Raw genomic sequence first — 26,026 nt, forward strand, 5'->3', positions numbered from 1 at the left:
CGGCAGGCAACAGTAGACAGCAGATGTATGTCATCACAACCGAACTTCAGATACAAATCACTTTTAATCACAGACGTGGCACATTGATTTTATGAAAAGCAGAATAACCCTTTTAAATTAGTATTAATACACTGAGCTCACCTCCAATAATTATGACATTTTCAAAATTAAATTGACGCCATAACGGAGAATTCATTGTTTTTCTTTCTATTTTTTTAGATCTGCCGAACACTACATTACTGCGTGTACAGCTAGTCTTACATACACCTACTATTACATGTACATTACCCATGCAAAAAAAACAAAACATGCACACATATCTACCGTAGCCTACACACTGGGTCATCACGTACACACTGGGTTGCATGTCTTCAGAAGTAAGTGGTGACGTGGCTTGCTGCATTTCACGGCCCTTATTTTTTCCTACAAACACTACTTCCCTGCTGAAGAAGTGGCCACCTGCCATCTGGTTGTGCGCACAGACCTGCGTGCATCTGAATGTCCATTTAATGTGTGTCTATGAGTGTGTGTCCACGTCAATGCACATGCATCCATTAGTGACTTCCCATGTGCGTATGTGCTGGCCTTCTTTGTCTGTGTGTGGTTGTTTACATGTGTGCATGCAAGTCCGTCATCCACCAAATCCCCAAATCAGGCGAGCCCCGGACCCCTCCGTCATGCTAGCAGATGGCAGCCTAATGAATCATGAGGCGACACACTGATAGCCTTTACTACAGTACATGCTGTAACACGACGGACGACATCAGGAGACTTAGTTAAATATAGTCTGCTAGCAACAGCCACATGCTGACACCTGGCGCTGCTGCTTTGTTACGTACGCAGTCTATTAGATGACATTTGCATCGTGAAGAAAGTTGTTGTCGTTTGTTTTTGCTTTTCTCTCGCTCTGTAGTAATCACTTTTAATTTGAAATAACCAGAACAACTGCAGTGTTTGGGTGCTTTTGAAGAGATGTAACACGCTGCAAGGCTGTACTTTGCAATGTGGAAACTGTACGTCGCTGCATCATGATGACTGGGAGTCTGTTTTTTCTTTCTAAAGGAAGCAGACATTTTTGAGAATGATTCTTCCTGGGGATCCTGTTACAGATGTAGAACATCATGTAAATAGGCCTGCGTGTGTGTGTGCGTGTGTGTGTGTACCTTCTTCTTCTCCAGCTGCTTTTTTAACCTCTTGACCTCTGCTGTGCCCAACACTGGGTCCTTCTACAAACTCTCCCGGCTGAGCGTGGTCTAAACAAACACGTTATTGTTGTTATTTTAAATTCCAGTGGAGATCCCAGAGTTTCCAAAGATAGCAGACATGCTTGATTTAGGAAAAATGTGTGGATAAAACTGCACAATTTAGAATATTTCAAATTGATGTAATGATGCAGCAACATTGGATATATTTGTCTGAGGTTGATTTATTCAGGCTTTGCAACTCTTTGTCAGGCACTGCTGAGTTAAATAGTGTTTGTTCATATTTATTATGTGGCCACACGAGCGTTTTGTTCTGGCATAATGCATCTTTTAGGGCATTTCCATGATATACGGTCTGGAAGAAGCAGATGTAAAATTTGCAACACTCCTGTAAAGATGGCAGCTGTTTTTAATTTGTTATGATGAGACATCAGCAGCGTTGAGAAATGAGAGGCTGTTTCTAGATTGCTCATTACTTTTTGGTGTGTTAGAGGAAATTGTGAGAATATTAGGCCTCCGACTCGTACCACCCTCAAGGTTATTCAAAATGATGTTTTGTTTCCTAAACAATTCCTAAAATGTTATTTCTAAAATACTGTATGTTATTGGTTTCCTTAATATTTCAATGTCAGTAGCTGAGAACACTTTCCACTGTACTCTGCTGCACATTAATGTCTTCACTGCTTGTAAATACACTAAATTGAAAACGTTTTGGTGGTGACTTCAGGAGAAGTTTAGGCGACAATCAATTAAATACTGTGAGGCTATCACAAAATGTGCCCTTTAATGTTACAACTGTATTTAGCTGTCTCGTTAATATTTTGACCTCATTGTAAATCTTTCTGAATGCGTTTGTGGCCAAATCACAACCTCCATGCAAGATTTTGAAAAAACAAACAAACGTTATATCTTTAAACTAACAGAATTATGAGAGAACATGGGTAGAACATGAATACTGCATTATCAGCACACTGTTGACCGGCATGATTGTCAGACAAAGAAGAGACACAAAGTGACTGACATTGCGATGGGGCAAACCGGCTTGCTGAATATTCGATCTTCATTAACATCGAGTTAACATTGACAGCAACTCTGACACACAGTGCTCATCGCTGACTTCAGAACAGCTCGTTATAAAGGAATGCTCACCATGCCTTCGTGAAGCCAACACATGATGTCATGAGGCCCCTTCGCAAATAATGGACTATTAAACCCAAAACTGAGGGGTCAGCCAGAATTTATGATGCCTCCCTATTTTATGATTTTTATAGATTACATTGCCACGTCGTCCCGGCTGTCTAAAGACGAGACGTGAAGACACTGAGCAGAACCAAACATTTAACGTCTGTCTTTCTTTATACATCCACTCTCTTTCACCACGGTGACGCAGATACATGGAACACTGTGAAGTCCTCTGGTATGCTGCCAACCAGTGTGTGTGTGTGTGTGTACACGTGTGTGTGTCAGCAAGGGTGTCTGCAGGTCGAATTTTCCTGTCATGAAAACTTGCATCAGGACACTGTTCATCCCACTTGAGAATAAATTCTACAGTTTTACAAGTCCTAAGTCCTCATTCCCAAGTCCCGAGTGTGAATACAGGGCCGTGGAACTCAACAGAATGAGAGACTCTATAGTAATAGTATTCAGTTTATCAGGTTTGACTTTTTCTTTGTCAAGCCATGAGGGGCTTAACCCCAAAAGCTACCATTCAGTTCATTGTCGTCCTGTTGCTGGATTTATAAACTGTTTCTGTTGAATTCAGGCTCCAGAAAGCCAAATAATAAACAGCATCTGCAGCAGTATTGTAGGTCTGCTCACTTTGTGGTTATGATTGGCCCTTTTTTTGTGTGCACCTTTTCAGATTTCCTTAAATGGAAGTTTTTCTTGACTCTTACAGACACAGAACCTTTGTATTATATTAAAGGATTATATTAAATACCTTTGCAGACAAAACACTGCAATTATAAGCTGTCTGTGCTGTATGTTGCAACCAACGTAAATATAACGTTGAAAAATAAAACCACATGAAAAGAATATAAGCCAGCTTTTTCCTCATATAATGAATCAGTGGTCCCGTGATGCAGTTTAAACTCTCTCGCCTCTCTGGTTTCTGTGAGAGATACATATTGAGCTTCTGATATATTACCACCCATATATTCTTGCTTTTTCTTTTCCATTCTCACCGATTGCTGTCTAACATTTGTGAATTCCATGGAGATGAGGTTGATTGATTTGCCAAATTGAATTGAACCATGTCGTACTGCAGAATGTAGCTGGAAGTGCACATCTATTTATGGAGATGTTTTTTGTGTGTAGCTAGCTGGATAGTAATTGACCACTCGTCAAGCCGCCTGCGAAGCCTACCAAACATTTCTGTTCTCGCAAAGGCATATAATGAGGTTCATAACAGTGGCAAATGTTACACTTTTTGTTCTCATCTCCTGCCAGCAGCTGACATGGTTGGCGAAACTCAATGGCAGGTTTTGTAAGCTGCAGCTAACAATGACCTAACGTTAGCTCCACGAGCTAGTCGAAAATGCCCCTAACCTGATTTTTGGCATTCCCTGCTGACTCATTTTAATATGACAATCTTGTTAAAGGGATCTTAAATATGAACTTGTTAGCTACACACAAGATAAACAAGCCAAAAGACTTAAAGTCCCAGCGAAATGGAAGTTAGCATGTCTTCATGCGTCGATGATGTATTCCCCAGTGAAACGGCATATTTGAGCGGTGTACATGAGGGATTTAGATCAAATCCTTTGCATTTGATTGGATCGCTAAATAGTGTTCGGGCTTAGATTGTATCACAATAGAGTGGTGCAGGGATGACGTATTATTGGCGGTCAACCCCAGACGTTAGCATCGCACTCGTTCCCTTGACAAAAAGACAATGTGATCTTTCCACTGGATTTTAGATTATTGCAGAAAATAAGATCTGTGGCAAACGCAAGTTTCATGATACGTTTTGAACAGCAAAATAGTATTCACATTGTATTTTTTAACAGTGTGTTTTAACCGTCAATATTGCTAACACTGCTAATGCTCCTCCAAACTCTACCAGCATCCAGGACCAGCTTCCACACAGTAGGGAAATATCTTACTACACGCTGTCTGTGCTAGTTGCAAGGGGCCATTTTTATTGTAACCTGAAAACCCCCAAAGCTAATGTAGTTTGTTAAGCATCTGTTTCTTGGCTTTGGAAGTTACGCTATGTAACTACTGTAGGCAGTAGGGGGGTTGTAGCTAATGGTCAATTGATTGAAATTGGTAATCAGTACACAATGTAATATCACTCATACATAGAAATTGTCAGAAGAACTTGGCAACAGCCAAACACCTGCTTTGCAGTCAAAAACCTTCTCTGCTCCTGATGACACTCCAGTAACTCAATCTTATATCTCAATATTTCCTTTTTAAGTTTTCATACGAAGCGCACAGAAGGTCGACCAGCTAAAGTTTCATATTTACTTTTCACATTTCTGGTCTTCAAAAATACACTGCCCCCTGGCCATGGGTGACCTTGCATGCTCGTGCCTAAGCCTGTGCGGGAGGACATAATGTATACGGGTTAGTGTCTATGTGTGTGTGTGTGTGTGTGTGTGTGTTTGTTTGGACAAACTTCGTTCTCAGCAAGCTGTGTCCCAAGAGCTACTTACTGTAATACCCTATCATACTCATCCTGTCATCAATCTCTTTACCTAACATAGAGGAGACATAACTGTGACACACACACACACACACACACACACACACACACACACACACACACGACTAAACACTCCATCTGGAAAGGATAATAGTACTTTGTTCAGAGGGAGAGTGCTGTCCTGCGATTGTATTTGGATTCAGCATGTGTGTGTGTGTGTGTGTGTGTGTGTGTGTGAGAGAGAGAGAGAGAGAGCGAAGGAAGGGGTTAAAATGGCTGAAACATTTGGGGAAGGCAGGAATCATGCTGGCTCTGTTCCCGCCCCCTTTCTCAGCTCTGACCTCACTCTGAAACTTGTTCCCCTTGTGTGTAATTCACACACACACACACACACACACACACACACACACACACACACACACACACACACACACACACACACACACACACAAACGTATGCAGACACTTGCTCGGCCACATGTCTACACACTCGCTTGCTCACTGACGCACATGCTCTATCGGTCGCACACACACACACACACATCTCGTACAGATCTGTGCACATTCTGTAGGGCGCTCGGACAAGAAAAACAAACACACACACATACAGCACCGAACTGCTGTGACATAAGATTGAAGCAGGAGAGCAAGTTTGTCCAGGGAAAGGAAAGGTATCTGTTTGTTCTGACATTAAAGGTGGAGCGCCAGAGGGTAGAGGAGGAAGCAGAGAGGAGAAACAGAAGGAGAGAGAGAGAGAGAGAGGGGGGAAGGGGAGAAGGGGAAGAGGGCAGCAGTGTTGCGCCACATTTAGACCCGGAGCAAAGACGAGATGTACATGGGGGACATATTAATGGAGCTCTGCTGAGAGTGATGAAAAGCTTTCTCTACAAGGCAGCAGGGAGTGTGCAGCTCTCGCAAGAGGAATTCAGGTGCCCACAAAGGAATACACTCCAAATTTTATTCAAATGACCCAAGGAAGAGCGGCTTCTCACCAGCATACAGTGGCATGGATTGCATCACGCCGGTCATCCTGGCTCTGCGCCGGAGCCACTGGTCCTAGAGCTGGTGTCCACTCCTGCCAGAGGTAATGAGAGTTCCTGGGAAGCCGTGGAGAGCTGGACAGCCCGACAGAGCGAGACAGACGAGGAAGAGGGCCAGGTTTTATAGGGATGAGGGCATCCACAAGCTGAGGAGAACCAAGAGAGGGAGAGCAGCGGAGTGGCCGAGAAGAGGAGGGTGAGGACGAGTTAAAAGAGAGTAGGCTAACGAAAGATGAGTGTGCCGACGAACTGTGGGTTCTGTTACTCCGTGGAGCGGAGTATCACTGTGCGGAGTGGGAACAAATGGGGATCGCCGTGTGCTGTCAACAGGCCTATTGACATCATACAGAAACGCAGGCGGTAATTAAGAGCAAACTCATTTACTCTCAGTCCTTTTGTCTCTCTATCCTTCTCAGTGTCTCCTTTCATTTCACACTCACACTCACACACACACACACACACACACACAAGTGCATGCGTAACAGTATACAGATCATATATATGTATATGAAGTTAGGAGTATGGTCGGTATTGAGATCAAAGTTCATTTTCAAATTTGAAGAATCTTTTTTAGTTTCTTTACTTACTTGTTTTGACAACTACCTGGAATAAATGACAATTTTATGTTTCAATTAATCAATATGTATTAATACATAAAAGTTGAGATTCTACAGGATGATACAGTATACAAGACTTGCTATTTAAGTATTTATGAGATTGTGAACAACTTTTATAGCTGTGAATATCTGAAATCTGCAGCCTGCATACAGTCTCTTATCAGCTGCAGTATTTACAAAAATACTTTCTTTTGTTCTTATCAGTTGTTTTTGGTTCATATCTGCATTTCCTTAAATATTTTTGTATGATTTTTCCTCTTGACATGTTGTTTAGTCTCCTCTTTTGTTAGACTAGGCTCTGCTCCAGGGAGTGATTTGTTTTTTCATCATGCAAAAGATAATTTAATATTTGTTTTAAAGGCCTCTTGCAGCTGTCAACAAGAGTCAGCACAAAAGAATTGTGGGAACATATAAGCTTTTGGTTCATTTGAATTTTGTATTGCATCTGGGTAACAAAACAGCACTCCATGTTACTAAACTACTTTTAAAAATGTGAAGTCTTGGCTAAAGACAAACTAACTGTGCATTATGTAGCTCAGCCATGACTTGAAAATGTTCCAAGCTGTGCAATAGTACTGTAAAAACTGTCATTTTAAATGTGTAACAGCGATAGAAATGCAGGTTGTTGTACAGTATCTGCAGTTGACATTTTATTAACTGCAAATCTTAAAAGGTAGATACGTTGAGAAAACATCTAGCAGATTTACTTCACTTACTTGAAATCTTAAGACTTTTTCCCTGAACGACATGTGAAAGAACCACATTCACACACACACACACTCAAGACAAATAAAGCGCGTGTGTGTGAATGTGTTTTGTAAAGGCATCCATCCTGTTGGTTCTCTGTGTTATACAGTAATTTACACAAATGTTCTCACAGGAAACGTCCACCATAAGTTTTGTAGCTTCGCACATAATCCTCAGAGCCAGCGGGGAAGCTGTGAAGGAGGACCTAGAGATGAAGTCGTGTTTACATTGTGGTCTTCTGTCCTCTTTCTCAGGCTGGAGCCTTGTTTATCAGATTTCGTGCAGAACAGTTGTGAGCATGGGGAGTTTCAAGGCTTGTCCTTTCAATGTATTCCCCTAAAGATATATAGTTGACTTCTGCTGTCAAAAAATGCCCTCTGTGGCCACACTTTCAGGATTAAAGCAAAGGTATGGAAATGTCGGACTATTCCATGACAAACTTCTTCCACCTGTGAATCTAAAAAGCGGTGCAGAAATGTTCTGCCCGCTCCAACGCAGTTTAAATGTGCCCGAGGAGGGGAGTAACTGACCGGGAGGCCGAGCTGGTGGAGCTTTATTTGGGTGGAGGTATCGAGCTTCCCGGGGACACCGCTGATGTTAGAGCAGACTTTGATAGTCTGTATATTCCCTGGAGGAAAAACAAGTAGGAGTGCAGGGGGAGGAGAGGCCCATAAGATTATCAGCCTTGTCGGTGCCCATTTTGGGAATCTATTAATATCACATATTTAAGAAGTCGACACTTCTAAAGTAAAAGTTATATTTATGAGTATGAAATGATTAACAGCAATGATTGATGGTTTAAGCCTTGAAGTGCATTCACTTTTTTTTGGTATCTTCCTCTCTCTTGCTCTAGTTCCTCTTCATTTTTCCTTTTTTCCTTTCCTTTCCTCCTTGTCTAAGGCATCTCCCTATCCACATGAAGTAGAACACAGTGCTGGTAATGAAGTGACATCCAGAGGTCGGATGTATAGCACCCAGACATACCGGCCGGAGCTCTTTTTATAAATGTAAAACATACTCCTCCACGAGTGCCTCCTCGTGTAGGCATGACAAAAGCTGACAAGATGGACCTGAAGGAGGGGAAAGGATATTAATCTGCAGCTTTTCACATCAGACACCAAACTCTGAGTGTTCTCTTCTGCCTTTCAGCCCTTTCTCAACAGATGGATAGGTGGCGAGGGTACGCATGTTTTGACGTGTCCAAAATACATGTGGAATACATCTGTTCTTGATACCGCTTGATCAGCGGTTTACTTTGCCCAGTGCCGTTTTTTTGGTTTCTCTTTTCAACTTTGAACTGTAAAGGTTACACCTGCTTTTCCTAAAGGAGGACAGATAAGAGGATTCCCGAGCAGCTTATATGTTTTTCAAGTCTTCTGCTGCTTTCATTTATCCTTTGGATTCAATTTTATGAACCTGAAATTGGCTTCAGGCTATGAAAGCAGTCAGCTCTAAACGTTTCTTTTGACTGTATTTGCCAGCTCACAACAGCATGATAGAACTTGGGATTTTAGCAAAGCTAGCAGCGCAGCTCTAAGGGAGTGTTGCTCGGTGTGTCCGCCACTTTTATTCAGACTGTCAGAATGATTGACATGAAATTGTGTACAGACATTCATGGTCCTCAGAGGATGAGGACTTTGATGATCCTCTGATTTTTTCCTCTAACACCACCATGAGGTCGACATTTGCGTTGAGTTTTCGGTGAAATGTTTCAACAACTATCAGATGGATTGCCATATAATTGGATACTCACATTCATGTCCTCCTGTATTTACTTCGTTGATTAACTTTAGTGATACCCGGACTTTTCTTGTAGTGCCACCATCAGGTCAACATTTCCCCGAAAAACAAATGGCATCACCATCAGCAAGTAGCAGATGTTAGCATGCTAACACGCTAAGCTAAGACGGTGAACATCGTACACATTATACCTGCAACATCAGCATGTTAACATGGTCATTGTGAGCAATTTAGCATTTAGCTCAAAGCCTCGCTGTGCCCAAGTACACGGAGCATGCAAGGCTGTAGACTCTTAGTCTTGTTTTAAGTCCACATACTGTATATATGGTAGTTTTTTTTTATTTGGTTAAAATGGCTCCATTAGTTTGAGCCAAGCTGCTCTTCTACCATCTACAGCCTGCTGTGTGTCCAGAGGCTGTTGATCTCATTTCTCTCAACGCTGTCTGCAGAGGGTCAAGTATAGCATGAAGTGGCAACCAGCTATGACAGCCAGGGAGTGGATGGAAAAATCCTTGAAGATTAATTCTGAATGAACCACTGACAGCAAATTACAAGTATGAGCTTTGTATGGTGTTTGGGAGTCATTTATTATGAATTGGTCTCACAAAGACGACAGTTTTGGCAGGTTGCATGTGAGTGAGGTTTTAGCTTTAAAAGTGCATTTCTTGGAAACATAATACTCTCTCCTGTCGGTTCAACCTGGGAGGAAAGGAGAGGGGAAAGAGAAATCTTAATCTACTTGATTTATGAAAATGTCCAAGTGAACGACGGACGGCAAACTCTGTCAAGTAGCTTTTCATTTTTTTCTTGATAAGTTTGTGGACATAAACTCTTGTCTTGGAGATACACACCACTTGTGCCAGAGGTCAACAATGTCTAAAATTGCCAGGTCAGTTTGATCGTGATTTATGAATCCGTGCTTTCAGTCACAGTATATGGATCTCGTCATTTGCAGAAATTATTAAGTCATCTCGGGCTCCCCACCGAGCACAAGTCTCACTGGTCCTGGCGAAAGGGAGGATTTTGTCATAATAAATGTGTCTGAAAGTGTTTCCAAAGCATTTCTTAAGTCATCGGTGACTTCTAATGGTGGTCTGGCCCACAGGGAGCTTCACAGACCCTCATTTATCTCTCTCACAAGCAGGAGGAACAGGTCCACTGGTGTTGGGTTGCAGGCCTCGCACACATACACACACACACACTCACACACACACACACACACACACACACACACACACACACACTGTACTCGTGTGGGATGCGAAGTCGGGCTTGTATGTTTATGTTCATGCATGAACAAGCTCCCTCAAACACAGTTTTTAGTGTTGGATCATTTGTAACTCATTTTGTAATTTGAGTGTTTGCGGTGTGACAGGTGTTATGCACTGAATTCTCTCCTAAAACCCCCAATCTTTACTGTCCAGTGACGTGCTTTCCAGACACAAGCAAGCAAGAATGGTTTTTCGAAGCATAGACCGAACAATTGGGCAATCTTTGTGCCTGTGTGTGTCTTTTTGCATCCATGTTGTCCATTTAAAGACCCAGTTGAGACTTTCTCCTGTGATATCGAGAGTATTTAGCAGGAGGCCGGTCACGACAATAACGTCATTAACTTATCGTACGATATATGGACGTGATCTCGATCATTTTTGCTGACCTCGATATTGCCCGTTGTGTTTACATGCGTGTTCGTTTACATAATGTCGGCAACATTTTAGCCACCATGATGCCAGAATAACCAGCAGGGCTTTCCCTGCTATTAAAGGACATTAATTACACTTTATTGTTAACAGAGCCCAAGAGTCCATTTCATTCATTGTTTTGATAGTTTATTTATGTTTTATTTATTTGTTTAGGGTATTTTGTACTTTCATTACTATGCTATTATATTATCATTATATCTGTGGCATAAAATGGTCTTGAAATGACAATAATATTGTATATTTAATAATTTCTGGTACAATATATCGTCCAACAAAAGTAATCATCATGACGGGCTTATTTAGCATCCACCCTGTTTTCAAGCATAAAACAGTGGTACTGTGCTGTACCACGTATGCTTTGTTTCACCGGTGACACTGCTTACATTATGTGTTACAACTTTTAAGCTTATCCTAAATATTGTCTGAATTCAAACTGTAGCAAGTGGATTTATGCTGTTATGACAAAGCCACATATCGGGTGTAAATAAGGGTTCAGAACGTTAAAGTAATATCATCATCACACATTTAGTTCTCTCTCTTTTCCCGCAGGATGTCTGATGTTTCTCTGTGGTTGCATCTCACCTCAAGAACCTTTACCATTAAGACTTCACGCTGATCGTGTTACAACATTTTTTATAGACCAGGTTCTGAACTTTTCCGAACCTTTTCTCTCTCTCTCTTCAGACCCACCACTTATGTTCATTTCCCTCCAATTCTTCTCCTCTCACTTCACTGTTTTCTTTGCTGCGCTATACAATCCTGGGGGATAATAGTTCTATGCGTTTGTGTGTGTGTGTGTGTGTGTGTGTGTGTGTGTGTGTGTACGAAGGTAGACTAGGGCACTCCTATGACTCACTGTAAATCTCTTCTGTGCTCTCGCTCACTAAGGTTTATTAACCACTGCTAGTTCTTCTAACCTCACTCTGTAGTCCTTTATGTCTACAGTAACAAAACTGTCCTTATATGCAAGTTTTTGAAGTTCACTTAGGGAATAAACAAACAGCAGTAGTTTCACCTAAGGAATGCGTTAATATATCGGTAATCCAAGTCTAATTTCATAGAACAGCAGCACAAAACAAAATCATTTCTCAACTACTTGATTGCTCTCAAATTGTTGGAATATTTACAGCTGATAGAGGTTATTATTGATTCTGATATTAATATATTCAACTTAAAACCAGACTGTAGAGAAAAACACTGCAATCAAGTTTAGCATTTTCTTTCCTCTTGCTTTCCGCACACCTCTCCGATCATGATACCAGACCAAACATCCGTCAAACGTGCTTCTACAGTGTAAGTCACACTGTATCAATCGATTGATGACTGACAGAGAGACTGTCCTCAGCAGACGCCTCACGCTGTTAAGTGCATCAGAGGTCAGCATGCGCTCCACGTCCACCAGTGCAGCCGTCATGACGGCATTGTGTCGTTTTTCAAAGAAAAGATCTGAGGAAGAGGGCTGGGTTGTGAGATTACAGGCGTCAGAGAGGGAACACCGAGAGTACAAATTACATGTAAAAATAATTTCACGCACTCACACATGCACACTCACTTTGTTTTCTTCATTTTTTGTCTGGCTTTCAGCTGTTCTGCAAAGCTAAATAAACTGTTCTGATTTAATCACAGTAGGCAGAAAGTAAGTACAGTAAGACAGTGACCACACACACACACACACACACAGACACTTGTTTAATTTACAAATCAGCTGCTGCAGTCAGTTAGGTGACTGCTAGTGTGTGTGTGTGTGTGTGTGTGTGTGTGTGTGTGTGTGTGTGTGTGTGTGTGTGTGTCGCTATGAAAAATAAATACAGCCTGATATAAAGTATAGTCTTCGTTGTCATTGGCATAGATCCCTTTGTCAACCTGTGATAAAATATTCTTTACTGGTTCTTTGTGTTAATTAAAGAAACAAACAGTCAACAATGCAGTCTTTTTCACATCACTGGCTCTATACAAACTGTATTCCCATTATACAGTCCGTCTCCGAACTCTGACTTGTTTTAAAGGTCAGTGAAGTGAGTCTGTGTTCCTGCCTTTCTGTTGTGTTGCTAACACTACATTGGCTCACATTCTTTAAAAACGTTTTTTACTGTCAGATTCTGAACAATGCACATACATATCAGTTATCACAGTTTCATAATGTCTAGACTTTAACGAGGTTGACATATTTACTTTGTTTTTGTTGGGTGTGAAATGGTACAATACCTAAAAGATAGTTTGTGTTGCTATTCATATGTACTTTCCAAAGTAATACCAGCTAAACTCAACTTTTAAGAACAGTAGAATTATAGTTTGACATTTAGTTTTTTTGAAATATGCTTATTTACTTTCTTGTTGAGGATGAAATTGGAGGAAAAGATCTCACGTCAGTACGATAAATAAGTCTTCAGGAGACCGTTAGCTTAGCTTAGCATTAGTACTGGCAACAAACAAAAGCCCGAGAGTTAAAAGCTCAATTCGTCCGGGAACAGTAACTTCCTAGAGTTTGCGTTGGTTACCTGATAACTTCTGCTAGCCAAGAAATAGTTTGGTACATAACCTCCTGTAAAACGACTAATTGTCATTTTTTACACTTCAGTTTTTGTAGCGATTAAACTAACAACTTGTTAGTTAATGCGCTTTAGAGGTGCTTTTCCAATTTTTATGCAAAGCTAAGCTAACCAGCTGATGGCTGTAGATTTTTTTTACTGTACAAACATGAGATCTTCTCATCTCATTTGTTTCAGAAAGGTGAATATAGAATTCCCCTAAACTGTTCCTTTAAGTGGTTTCAGTGGTCAAACTCTTGCGTGGGCAGCAGCAAGCAGGAAAACATTAGATCTGGCTCCCAGCCCTCCCGGTTTGTGCCCTTGTTTCTCTGTTCCTCAATAATCTCCCTTGTTTAGAAACATGACGGAAACGGCTACATGTTGCATATATCCTGGAGATCCCCCTTTAGGCATTCAACAAAGTAACACAGAATTTAATGCTGATACTTATTTTAAGAATATTGCACATGTATGTGACACGCAATACAACCAAATGAATGTAATCAAAGTTCATATTAAAGCATTAAGTTTTCCCCAAGAGGCAACAAGCTAAGACAAAGCTGTTCACAACTTGTCAGCTGTTCACAATTTAAATAGAGATAACAGCCAGAATGTAACAGGCACAGAGTTTGCATAAGGCCACTGTGACTTGATGGAGGTATACTATGTATACGCATAAAGGCACACAACCTCCACCATGTTGCTGCATTGGCCAAATAATGTGATGTCACAGGAAAGGAGAGGAAGGGCAAGACAAACAAACAGGGTGGTTCTCCCTCTGTGCGAGGGGCCACTGTGAAAACAACCAGACAGCTTTTATCCCAAAACACACACCGCTGACTCTCATGTTATACATAGAAAATGTCACAGTGAATTTGAAATTGCTCCAAGACTACTTTTTAAGGCCTGTCTTTCTGATGTGGCCAGGTTTACCACCTCCGTGGTTCACTTTGTTCTGTGTGTTGAGCGTCAGGGTGTGGACTCCTAACTGCTGGTGTGAACTTTGTGGTCTCGTTAAGCCAATGGTAATCCTTGTTTGCTCCAGAACATATTTTATATGTCATTTGCAGATACATACAGCCCAGACTATAACGCTTAAACACCACGGCAGGGGGAAAAAACTCTTTGTCACGTAACAGAGATTATTTCAAATGATCGAAGGAAATACAATACTCTCAAACGTCACTAGATGAGATCTGTGTGACGCAAAAAATTCCTTATTTTAAATGTCTTATGAATAAGTGGCTGAACCGGTGGTGCAAGTTGGCTCTTGTAAATTCTACCCCTGACTGTGTCACAGAAAAGTCCTTGGAGTGATTAATGAAGGTTCAGATGACAGTTTGCCGTGGTTTACAGGCCTATCTCCTCTCTCTCTCCCGCTCTGCCCCGTAGCTCCTGTATTTTAATGCTCCCCAGATGGGATTGAGGTTGCTGGGACAGGCAGTGACGCAGGCGGGGTGTCGAGTATCAGGGGCCACTGACAGTTGACCATCAATCACACTTCTTACCAGCCAGCCACTTAAATAACAAACGCTGTAACACACCTCTCTCTTTACACCTTTTTTAAGGGCTTTATGATGCCCAAGAATGTTGGCTCCAGTTTGGTCATTAGACTACAGAAAGAAATCATGTGTGTGTTTGTGTGTGTGCGTGTGTTCATGTGTGCGTGTGTGTGTTTGTTCGTGTGTGTGTGTGTGTGTGTGTGTGTGTGTGTGTAAGCGCCTTTGAGGCAGATGTGAATGAAGCCCTGTGTGCAAATGCAGATGCCAGATCAGGGAGGACCTATTAAACAATATACATTTCCAAAGAAGTGACATGTGTTTCAGCTTGCTTGTTATCTTTTATGATAGGTATTTTTTGCACCTTTTCTGCATATGGGCATCTTTGTCTCATTTACAGTATTTCCACAAACTACCGTGGAATATCCATATTAGCCAGCTCATGCAATCCCCCCAAATCCCAGTAGAGGGACCCTGTCGTCAGAGTGACTTGTTAGTTTTCTTTCAATTCTCCAGACTACTACACACATCAGCCATCACTCTCCACAAACTTTATCTGACATATTATTACCCCTCTCACACAACATGATTATTTAAAACAAAACCCCATTCTGTTGGTTTTATTTTTATCACTTGTGGCTGAGAAAGGGAGAGAGGGAGGCACATAAGAGGTGGTGAGTGCGACTGGCTGGCATGTGAAAGATACAAAGACAATGGAGTCGCATATGAAGACCAGCCGTCCAAACAGCCACGGTGCCTCTGGGTGTGCTTCCTGTCCGGACGACATGTACACTTAGCCTGGACGCTGACCTTTGACCCCTTGAAAACACAAAATGCCTCAGTTGACATATATAGCGTACATTTTGTGAAAGACCGTGCACAATGGCAGTTTTTTGTTTCAGAGCACATTCGCCGTCAACACTCCCTGCATGATATAATATAAACATCTGCTGTTTTTTTCCAGTTTATACAGCAAAGGGAACAGCAGCAAATATAATGTATGTAGAACAATAACACAAACATAGAATCAACACCTCTCTGACTAAATGAATCTTCACTATACTGTAGATAGTATCTCCATTTATTGTTACATGTAGTGTGTGTGTGTGTGTGTGTGTGTGTGTGTGTGTGTGTGTGTGTGTGTGTGTGTGTGTGTGTGTGTGTGTGTGTGTGTGTGTGTGTGTGTGTGTGTGAGTGAGAAAGGCAAATAGTTCAGTGTCATGAGTAAGTCACGACTATGTTCACTCCACTGAGAAAGACGAGAAAACTGAAAGTGAAATAGCAGCGGGAGAAAGACGTGGGCGATATTTTGATCTGTGATCTAATTTTAGCTCGGCATCGGCTTCAAATAGAAACTTCCCTATAAATATTCATGAATGGAGGGGAAACGTCTGCAGCTCTGCGATGCAGAGGGAAAAGAGAGGGGAGGGGATGGCTCTGTGTTCTACCTGAAAGTCTATTTTTAGATGCGTCGCTGCTTCTCTCAGTCTATTCCCCATGCATGGGGAGGCTAAATTTAGCCGCGTGGAGGCACAAGTGTCGTGCAGAGACAAAAATAGAAACACGTTTATGGTCAAAGCACGCGGGAGCAGCCAGGGATGCAGCATAGAGGTCCGAACAAATAGATGGAGACAACAGGATGAGGAGTGAAGCTGCATGTGTACTTGCAACTGGGGAGGGATGATGTGTGTGCTTATAGATCAAAATTGTACACACTATAGGTGTATCAGGTGGCCCGTTTCACTGCTGTAGCACATTAAAGGCATCATTTACACATCTAAACCAGGCTTAAGACCTATTTTTTCTGTATAGGTGATGAGTAATCCTCACATCTGTGACACACACACACACACAGTGAAATACACATTTGTACATTTGCATGCATGCACCCCACCATCTTGAGCCACTCTGGCACAGTCACACGGAGCACAGTTAAGACAAAAAAGCCCTCGTGTGCGTGTCTCAGAACAGGCTGTGCTCTCTTGCTCTTTGAAATATAATTTACTCTGCCTCTCTCTTTTCTCTTTTCCTCCTCACCCCCTCTGTCTTCCATTCCCCCCCCCCCCCTCTGACTCGTCTCCCTGGTTATGTATAGTGCTGTCAGTGAGTCTGAATCTGTCACATGAATGGAGGGATGGGGGCTTCTGTTCGGTGTTACATAACAGCCAGTAACACACCAGCGTCTTGTCCTCATGCAGCATCTTAGGAGGTTGTCAGGGTGGGGAGGGGCACTGGAGAGAGGAATGAATGGGATGTTAGCTTGCTGCAGTTGGTGCACATTAGATGTTATGCTGTAGAGAGAAATGCAGCCTGTATTTTTAAATCTATTACCTTTACCTTTTCATATGTCAAGCTTATAATCCTATGCTCATGTTCATTTTTACAATATTTATTTATTAACAAAAACTTGTAAAACTAATGATATTTCCATCAGTTGTACTTTGTGTTCAGTGCAAATTAGCAATTTTTTTACATTTCAGTGTGCTAAACAAACATGAAAAACATGGTGAACCTGCCAGTATATTACATATACATCAACATATATTCTGTTGCATATAATCAAATGCAATCGTAGGTATAGCTTAATGTGGAGATGGATCGCTGTGTTATTCAGTCCTCTGTCCAGGAATTTGTGATGTACTCAGGACTGTGATGATGTTTTGTTCTTGTCTTTCATTATTTCCCATACTTATCATCCACAGACATTTTAAACTCAAACACTCCTGCACCCATAACTCAGGGATTTACTTATTTTTTTGAATATCGTTTCCACTGCTGTATTTATTTGAAAAAGATTGGATGTGTGTGTTAGCTACTTGCCCGTCCAAAATCCTCCACGTTCTGCTAATGGTTGTTTTGCTAAAGCCTGGATTTCTTCTCTGGACTTCCTCAGACTGTTTATAAAAGGAGAAGTGTTGCCAAACGGAGCTGCAGGTCGACGGAGTCTCTCTGGGTTCACATGTCAGCAGAGGGGCTGTGGGAAAAATAGAGATCAGAGCAGAAACGTGCCCAGACTGTGAAGAGAGGCTTCGCCGTGCCTTTATTTGGTTTGTCTGTTGTTGGATCGTGTTTGATCAGGAGGAACTCCTCCTCACCTGAACGCCGGGCTATTTTTAGACTCACACTCACATGAACCCACGTCAATACTCTGATGCTAATTTTATACCCGCTGTTCACACACACACACACACACACACGTAGACCTCCTCTGGATGTTCATACACACATTCTTGTACCTTACCTGCATGACATCAGCCACGCAGGCTTCACGTCTTTAATAATATCTTCATACTGTTGTGTATTTTCAGGCTCATTTTAGTACATAACAGGCAGGCTGGAGGTGATGGGATTTGTAGGGGTCTCTGATTTTCCTGATTTTCTTAAAACCTCTAGAAGAAGCAGGCTACGGCAGGAGGATGACGGATTTGCAGCCATTAGAATTAGAAGCCATTATTTCTGTGGCACTCAACACCCCCTCATTGTGGTCCCTTTCTAATTGTGTTTGTCTTATCACGGACAATTTTAAATGCAGTGCTCGTTTTAGTCCATATCAGTGGGATAACTGCACTCCCACATATTCACACTGGCATATCCTTTGTGGCACCCTCCTAAATTTGTCATTTTTAGCTCTTATTTCGGTCTTTACTGGTTCATAATGCTCACACTTCCTTCTAAATTACACTATTTCCTGTTCAAGAGATAAAAACGTCTGAATGCTTTTACCCAGTGATGAAAGCTTGTGATATTTTTAGTTCTGAAGTATTGTTTATTGTATTCCTGAAGCAGCACCAGTCTCTCTAAACAAGCGTAACATTTTCATCACCAAATAAAATCTGCATTCTATGGATCAGTCTTTATTGATCCATGTGTTTGTCTAAAACAAATCTATTCAATAAGACACTACAGTGGCAGCTGGAATTGTAAGTCAGGCAGTATATTTCTGTACTGTATTATATTTCAGTAAAGTATCTGATTCTACAAATAATCACAAGGTGACGAACTGTATAAGTTACATATACATCCAGAATCAGATTCATGTCGGACATGTACGAATGCTCTCAGCAGACATCCTGTGTTATATGATATGTTCAAACCAGCAGTAGAAGTGTCTTTGTAGGATTCATATTTTAGTGATAAAAAACATCACTTGTTAATGGTTTTACGATGGCAACATCTCAACTATTCGGTGTCCACGAAGGATGAATGGATGCTTCTTTCATTTCCATTCTGTGGAATGTTTGTGTGTTTATCCATAAAATGTGTTTTGAGTCATCTAACCTGAACACATTCCTTCCCCCTCTCTCTCTCTCTTATTGTTGTAGTTTTGATGTGGAGAATGGCTTGGCAGTGGGGCGCAGCCCCCTGGACCCCCAGGCCAGCGCTGGCTCTGGCGGTCTGGTCTTACAGGCCACCTTTCCTCACAGCCAGCGGCGGGAATCCTTCCTCTACCGCTCCGACTCTGACTTTGACCTTTCACCCAAAGGTCCTTCCAGAAACTCCTCCACTGCCAGTGACCTGTAAGTTGATTTCAGATGTTCCTCGATTCGATTTTGTTGATGTGGCGCCTCTTTGTGAACGGGAGACACTCTTCGACACATTATGCAATGTTTGTAGTGTTTTTCTTGATTTATTCAAGATTATGACGACGGTTTCAGTTAAAACCTTCAGAACAGTCAATTGTCTCTCAATAGTTCCTCCTACTTTTATGTTGTGTATGTAGTGATACGTGTATATTTGAGTACACAAAATGATGAGCCTGCTTTCCACGACTTAAAGTCCCACTAAAATCATGCTTCATTGGCTGAATAAATGTCTGCGGCGCTCTGATGAAATATAAAATTGATATCTCACAATGCAAAAAGTGTATCAGTCGCAATCTCAATTCCAACAGTGGTCTGCCTGCTGTGCTTTAGGTCACATACAACATGAATGAGTTTAGATATTCAGTCTTAACTCTGAATATCTACAGTATAATGTTTAGCATGAGACATCTTTGTACAAAGCGTTTGGTCCAAATGCTGGGATACCCTCATGTAAGATTACTGTCAAATGCCCTTAAACAAAAAGAAGATATTGTCTGCAAAAACAATTCTCTTCATGTTTTTCTTTCTTGTGCTCAGACGTTTCCACATTGGAAGATTCAGATGATGGTGCATTGGTTCAAGGGTTGGCTCCCTTACAAGCTGCAGCAAACAGTTGTGGTCTCAATATAATTTGCAAATTTGAAACTAGTCTTTTTGACATTTTCTTTGGATTCCTAGAGAGCGCTCTAAAGCCAAAGGGCCCTACTGTTTAGGTGGAGTAATTTCTCTTTTATGGCTTTATATTCTGATCCTACACTGACGATAATGATAAGAGTAAGACCGTAAGTGAATTTTGATTTCTTTCAGTTTTATATGGACACTTTTAAAACATGCTGTGCTTTGCGTGTCCAAAAAATCAACAGATCTACAGCCCAACATTAGTACAACCAGCTGTTCTTCCACATCAAATGTTTGTATATCGAATCTGCTTCACTGGGATTGCAAGAAATTGGAAGAAAGGGGCAAATTTCTTGTCTGTTATTTATTTTTCCGCTGTTTGTGTTGACGATATGTCCCTGAAACAGTCCCCTACGCAGTTCGTAATGTTTAAACACCTTTAAGTCTGGAAAGTAAGCAGTCGCAGGTCTCCTCATCGACTCTCGCCTATCTGTTTTTGAAGGGAAGAAAGCTTGAAGCACTGGGAAGTCAACTGGTTGTCATCTCGGTGAGACATGATACAACTAAATTAAGATAAAAACACTGACTCTATCCCCTTGAAGCCCTCTTCTGCATTCCCTCTAGAGGGCTTCATGGCTATTTCCCCCCTCCCTCCTGACAAACGTGACTAAATATTAAACACTTAGACCCCCCCCCCCCTGCTAAATCACCCAGTTCTCTTTTGTTTGTTTTTGCATGTGACGCTTAATCAGAGACGACCAAGTCTGTTTTTATTCACTTGTTAGTATTTACCAGTTTGTACATATATCACCCACCCTTCCACCTACCCCAATCTGTTTCCTCAGTGCATGACATACTTGTTTTTTGACAAAGCTACATTTGAATAGAATGATGACAACGGGAGTGGTGAGTGAGGCAATCTGAGTAAGTAAATATGATAACTAAATCTCTGGCTGCCCGGTTGTTCAGACAACCTTGTTAAACAAGAAGTGATACCAGGTGCAGTTTGGTTTCTATTCATTTCATCTTAACAAAGTCGTTAAGCCTTCATATCTAACACTAATGAATTATTATTTTTTAATATTATTACATTTAGGAAACTATAGATTGGACCTCAAGTCACGGTTTCATGCCTTTTCCTCCTGTGTATTCTGTTCTGTATTGCAGACACACAGAAGACATGATTGTCACACCATTTGCACAGGTGAGTCCATTGAAACCTTCCCATCCAACCTTTTTGAAGCAATTTTCCTTTCTGTGCTATTTGAAAAATTTGCCAGATGATCAAATAAAAATAAAATCGTGTTTGTTTGTTAGCTAAAGACAGTAGGTGTTTCAAGAAAACTATAATAAAACTCCAGATGGTACAAGACTGGGCTTACTGCCTCATCGGAACAGCCCCTCAGCATTATGTTGGCCTTGCAACAGGATCAAGCATCCCCGCTGGCGTTGCGCGGCTCTTGCGTGGGATGTGCGTCACACTTGTGCTCACTTTACACCATGAAAGAAGCGGGGAATCCAATACTGCTGGATCATGCTGTTTAAATTTGCATGCAGGCTGATAAGGGCTGCCACATGGGTCAGGCCTGGACACCGGATACGCTGTGGGCTTCCTCTGTGCACTGAGTCAGTGTTTGGCTACAGATGGAGTGACAGACATGACATAGAGGGGTGTCAGTGATGCCATCAAAACATCAGAAAGGGGAATGCCTCTGCGTACCACTTCAGCTTGGAGGACGAAAGCCACAGTATCTGGTTTCAAATGCTTGTCAGAGATTCACATTAAGAGGCATCTAGATCTAGTTCAAGATTAACTAAGTTAAGGCATTATGCAAGCATGTAAGGCTATGAGTTAAATTATATCTGTGGTTTCACTACATATGTATATATATATATACATATGATGATCTTGTTCACTCAGTCTCTTGTTCCTATCTCATAGGTCCTCGCCAGCCTGAGGACAGTCCGAAGTAACTTTGCCGTCATAACCGACCAGCAAGATCGCACAGTCAGCAAGTAGGTTTTTTAGAAAATGTATGAAAATGAATATTCTAGCAATTTCACCATCGCACGTGACAAATATAACCATGCTGTGGTTACAGTGTGACTTTTGCTTGCTGACTGTGGATGATCTCTGTCTACAGGATGCGATCCTCAGGTAGCAACCCGCCATCCATGTGCAAGACCAGCCTCGCAGGTCGGTACAGGTATTAGAGTGGGCTACCTACGAATCAATACCCCATTATCAACACTGACCCCGGTCAGAAAGACAGACAGACATTAGGACATTATCATGATTACATTTGTGAATTCTGAAATAGGTTACTGGTAACACGTCACAGTAATGAATTAGTAAATGAATGTCATGAAGATAAGATAAGATAATCCTTTATTAGTCCCACAGTGGGGACATTTACAGGATTTGTTTGTTATTCACAAATACATGAAGTTCAGTGATGGTGGGGGAAGTAACATTATGCGGTAAAGATGAATCTATAATTCTGCCATCATATTTTATAAGCTCAACATGTATCTTCAATGGGAAATCTTGATATGCTGAGTAAGGAGTGACGAAAGAGAAGTATAAAGTACCATGAAAAGAAATACTTGAGTAAAGTACAAGTACTTCACATTTGTGCCTATAGTTACATTCCACCACTGATGAAATCTAACATTTGTTCTGTGTTCTCAAACAACAGGAACAGAAGATTCACAGCTCGTTTAATGCTCCAGTTTAACAATCTTTTGGAAATCCGAACAGTATGTTCATGCTCGGTAAGACTTGTATCCTTCCCATAATGCTTTGCTGTGTTTGTCTGGTACAGAGGAGCCTCACCAGCAGCTGTCCATAGAGACGCTAGATGAGCTGGACTGGTGTCTGGAACAACTAGAGACACTGAAAACTCGACACTCTGTCAGCGAGATGGCTTCCAACAAGGTACTTCAACTTAATACGTTTACACATTACCAACCGCCCCAAAGTGATAGACTGAACATACACACCTGTCACAGGATGAAAGGTAGATACACACTGTTCAGGGTAAGATTAATAGTTCAAGGTTGCAGTGCAGTGTACTCGCTCTAATCTGTACTGTGATTCACCCCCCTGAAGGATTTTATTAGTTATGTTCATCTTGTTGCCATTTTTGAGGTATTTCGACTCCAGCTTAGCGACTTAACTTGTTGTATAAATAGTTTCATTAATCATATTGAATACATTTAATTGGTGTTTCTCCTTTGAGATGAAATATCTCATCTTTTCTTTTATTTAAACGGATAATAAAAGCAATACATCGGACATCCGTTTTTCATTAACGGATAACAATCTTCTGCAGCCTAAATTAAAATGAGCTCCTAGTACAACACAAAGCCTGTGGATTGTGTGTGATGCACAGTAGGTGCAGTTAGCCTTCACTGATCCCTAAACAAATCTGAAAGCTCACTAATACAGAGAATCCATCAAGAAAATATGAATAGAATCTCCCACCCGTCAGCGGATGGAAGCGGGGCTTATTCCATGAATGGGCGGGATTGCTTCATGCATAGAGACTAGACACACAGACACACTTTCCCCCCACTCATGTGCAAAAAAAATGTTCATGAGGTAGTGGGAGGAGCTGGAGATGAAACGGCATCCCCCCCATCCGTTCTTCCTACGTGTATCCCTCTCCTCAGACTGGAGCCCGGTGCTTGTGTGATTCCATGATTGGACCGCCCACACAACAAGCACATGCTAACACACACACATACACACACACTTCCTCTAATCATATACATGCACATTGCCTGCCTCGTCTATATGTTACATACATCATTGCCTGGATACATACACGCTGCAGATCAGTCAATTAGAAGCTTCAGTCCATGCTGGTGCTTTAGAATAAAGGCAGGCGCATGGGACACCGGAGTGAACACTGCCTCTGCATCTCTGACAAACTTATTGACACAATTTTGTTTAAAAACAGGACTTCTGAGAGAGAAGGGGGGAAGGGTGAGACATGCTCATTTAAGCCCATTCAGCTATTGACATAGCTGTTAATAGTCACCACCACTGATTTGATTTGAAGCATTCTTTTATTCAGTGTGGGCTTATTGACATCAACATATCAATGCCATTATGCTAAGGCCGTGCTAAAATATGTCTTATGTTCACGATCATATTCATGATAATGCTATATATATCCACATCTTTGTAGAACGTGTTGCACGGTTTTTATTTTTGGCTACATGAAGGAAATCCCCCCTCCATCCATTCACAGCTTTTCCTTCATATCTTCAAACTTGGTGCACATGGTGTGTCTCACAACCTCCGCCTCTGACATAGTCAGCCCTGCCTACTTTGTGCATCTCCCCCACCAATGAGGGCCCTCGGTGTCTCCCGACCGCTCTTGCAGCAGTCGCCTGATTGGCTGCTATTCTTAGGCATTTTTGGAATGAGGCGGAGATTAGAGTACCTCGTTCTCCCTCTGTTTACACACATAGAGGAGCAGGCAGTAACTGAGTGAATGAAGTCAGGGGGAACGAGGGAGTGTGACTTCTCTGCCTTGCATCCTCGCATCCCACAGCATTCCCACAGTTACGCTTCCACACTCTTGTTCTTCCACGGACCTCTGAACAGTTTTCCATCTGTTCAGCTCGTACCGATGAAAGGTTCCACAGCACTAACCGGTGGACTGTCTGCTGGCTTTGGATTTTGCTCAGGCAAGCAGTATAGGAGCACAAATTGTCCCTGCTGTCTGTCGAAGCAGGCAGTGCCGGAGGACGACCAGAAAGCTCAGCTCTCTCACTCAGTTTTATTTTTGCTCCCATGCTTGACTTTGCGCTGAAATGCCAGAGGAGAGTTATTTCATCGCTGTGTCGTGGATGTTCATTCAGGTAAGGAGCGGCGAGGGACCAAGTGGGTGGGAGGGGATGAGACAGCTCGAGAAGTGAACAACTGGTAGTTGAGATGTGACAGTGGACTTTCTCTGAGACTCTAGACACCTTCAATTAGATTTGTAGATTTTTTTTATTTGATAAACTTGATCCACATGCATGTATGTGTTTGGGTGCAGACTACTACAGGTAAAATTAGCCATGCGTTTCTCTGTGTCCAATCATTACCTTTTGCACCGTCTGACGTGAGACACATGCAAATGCTTCAAAGAAAGAATCTAGAACTAGTTGTTGTAGTCATTCTGGCTATGTTAACAGATGATTAATGGTTCAACAAGTTTACATTTCTTCAAAGAGGGATTTTCCAAATTGGATTTTTTTTTTTTTTGAAAGACAGATAATGTCTGTTTGATCTTTCCTAGTCCATCCGCATTTTAGCAAAAAGTGAGTGTGATCAAACTCATGGCTGCATGTGTGTGTGTGTGTGTGTGTGTTTGTCCTTAGTTCAAGAGGATGCTGAACAGAGAGCTCACCCAGCTGTCAGAAACCAGTCGTTCAGGGAACCAGGTGTCTGAGTTCATCTCTAGCACCTTCTTAGGTAAAATACCTTCACTTTACTACTCTACTTAAAGATATCTATCACATAATTTACATGTTTTGTGTTAAAGAGAAGTGTTTCTAATGCGGTCACTATGAGACTGCAGTGTTAATATGTTGTCTTCATCTGACAGAGAAGCAACATGACATGGACATCATGTCTCCCCCCACCAAGGAGAAGGACAAGAAGAAGCGGCCCATGTCCCAGATCAGCGGTGTGAAGAAGGCCACCCACAGCCCCAGCCTCGCCCCCTCCACCATCCCTCGCTTTGGGGTCAATGCCAGCCAGGAAGGACTCCTAGCCAAGGTATGAGGACTAGTTCAACACTTGTTTATCTCTATTCAAATCATTATGCATTGTTTTTAAGATATTCTTGCATAGTATGTTGTAATGATATATATTTGCGATTATTGTCCACCGCCAGGAGTTGGAGGATGTTAATAGATGGGGTATTGACATCTTCAAGGTCTCTGAGTATTCTGGGAATCGCCCACTGACGGTCACCATGTACACCATCTTTCAGGTATCATTTGGTCCAGTAAATGAATGAACAAGACATTAAATGAATGAATGAAGCAATGACGTAGCAAAGACATTTCAATAAATGATTGAGCTTTAGCGTGACTT

At 41.7% G+C, this 26,026-nt stretch overlaps 1 protein-coding gene across 2 annotated transcripts in view; it reads left to right on the top strand.

Moving 5' to 3' along the window:
• Positions 1-26,026, top strand: part of LOC142956082 (3',5'-cyclic-AMP phosphodiesterase 4C-like) — a 48,319-nt gene that overhangs the window by 16,873 nt on the left and 5,420 nt on the right. The window contains exons 3-11 of one of the 2 annotated variants that reach the window (XM_076097396.1): positions 19,048-19,242; positions 20,429-20,473; positions 21,094-21,130; positions 21,869-21,942; positions 22,071-22,123; positions 22,752-22,864; positions 25,306-25,399; positions 25,533-25,705; positions 25,824-25,922. In XM_076097396.1, coding sequence (XP_075953511.1) covers positions 19,048-19,242; positions 20,429-20,473; positions 21,094-21,130; positions 21,869-21,942; positions 22,071-22,123; positions 22,752-22,864; positions 25,306-25,399; positions 25,533-25,705; positions 25,824-25,922 — 883 coding nt within the window. The remainder of the gene's footprint in view (positions 1-19,047; positions 19,243-20,428; positions 20,474-21,093; positions 21,131-21,868; positions 21,943-22,070; positions 22,124-22,751; positions 22,865-25,305; positions 25,400-25,532; positions 25,706-25,823; positions 25,923-26,026) is intronic. The other variant, XM_076097397.1, reaches the window with a different exon arrangement.

Source organism: Anarhichas minor, unplaced genomic scaffold (genome assembly GCF_050575085.1).
Source record: "Anarhichas minor isolate MPS153535 unplaced genomic scaffold, ASM5057508v1 ptg000024l, whole genome shotgun sequence".
NCBI classification, from domain to species: domain Eukaryota; kingdom Metazoa; phylum Chordata; class Actinopteri; order Perciformes; family Anarhichadidae; genus Anarhichas; species Anarhichas minor.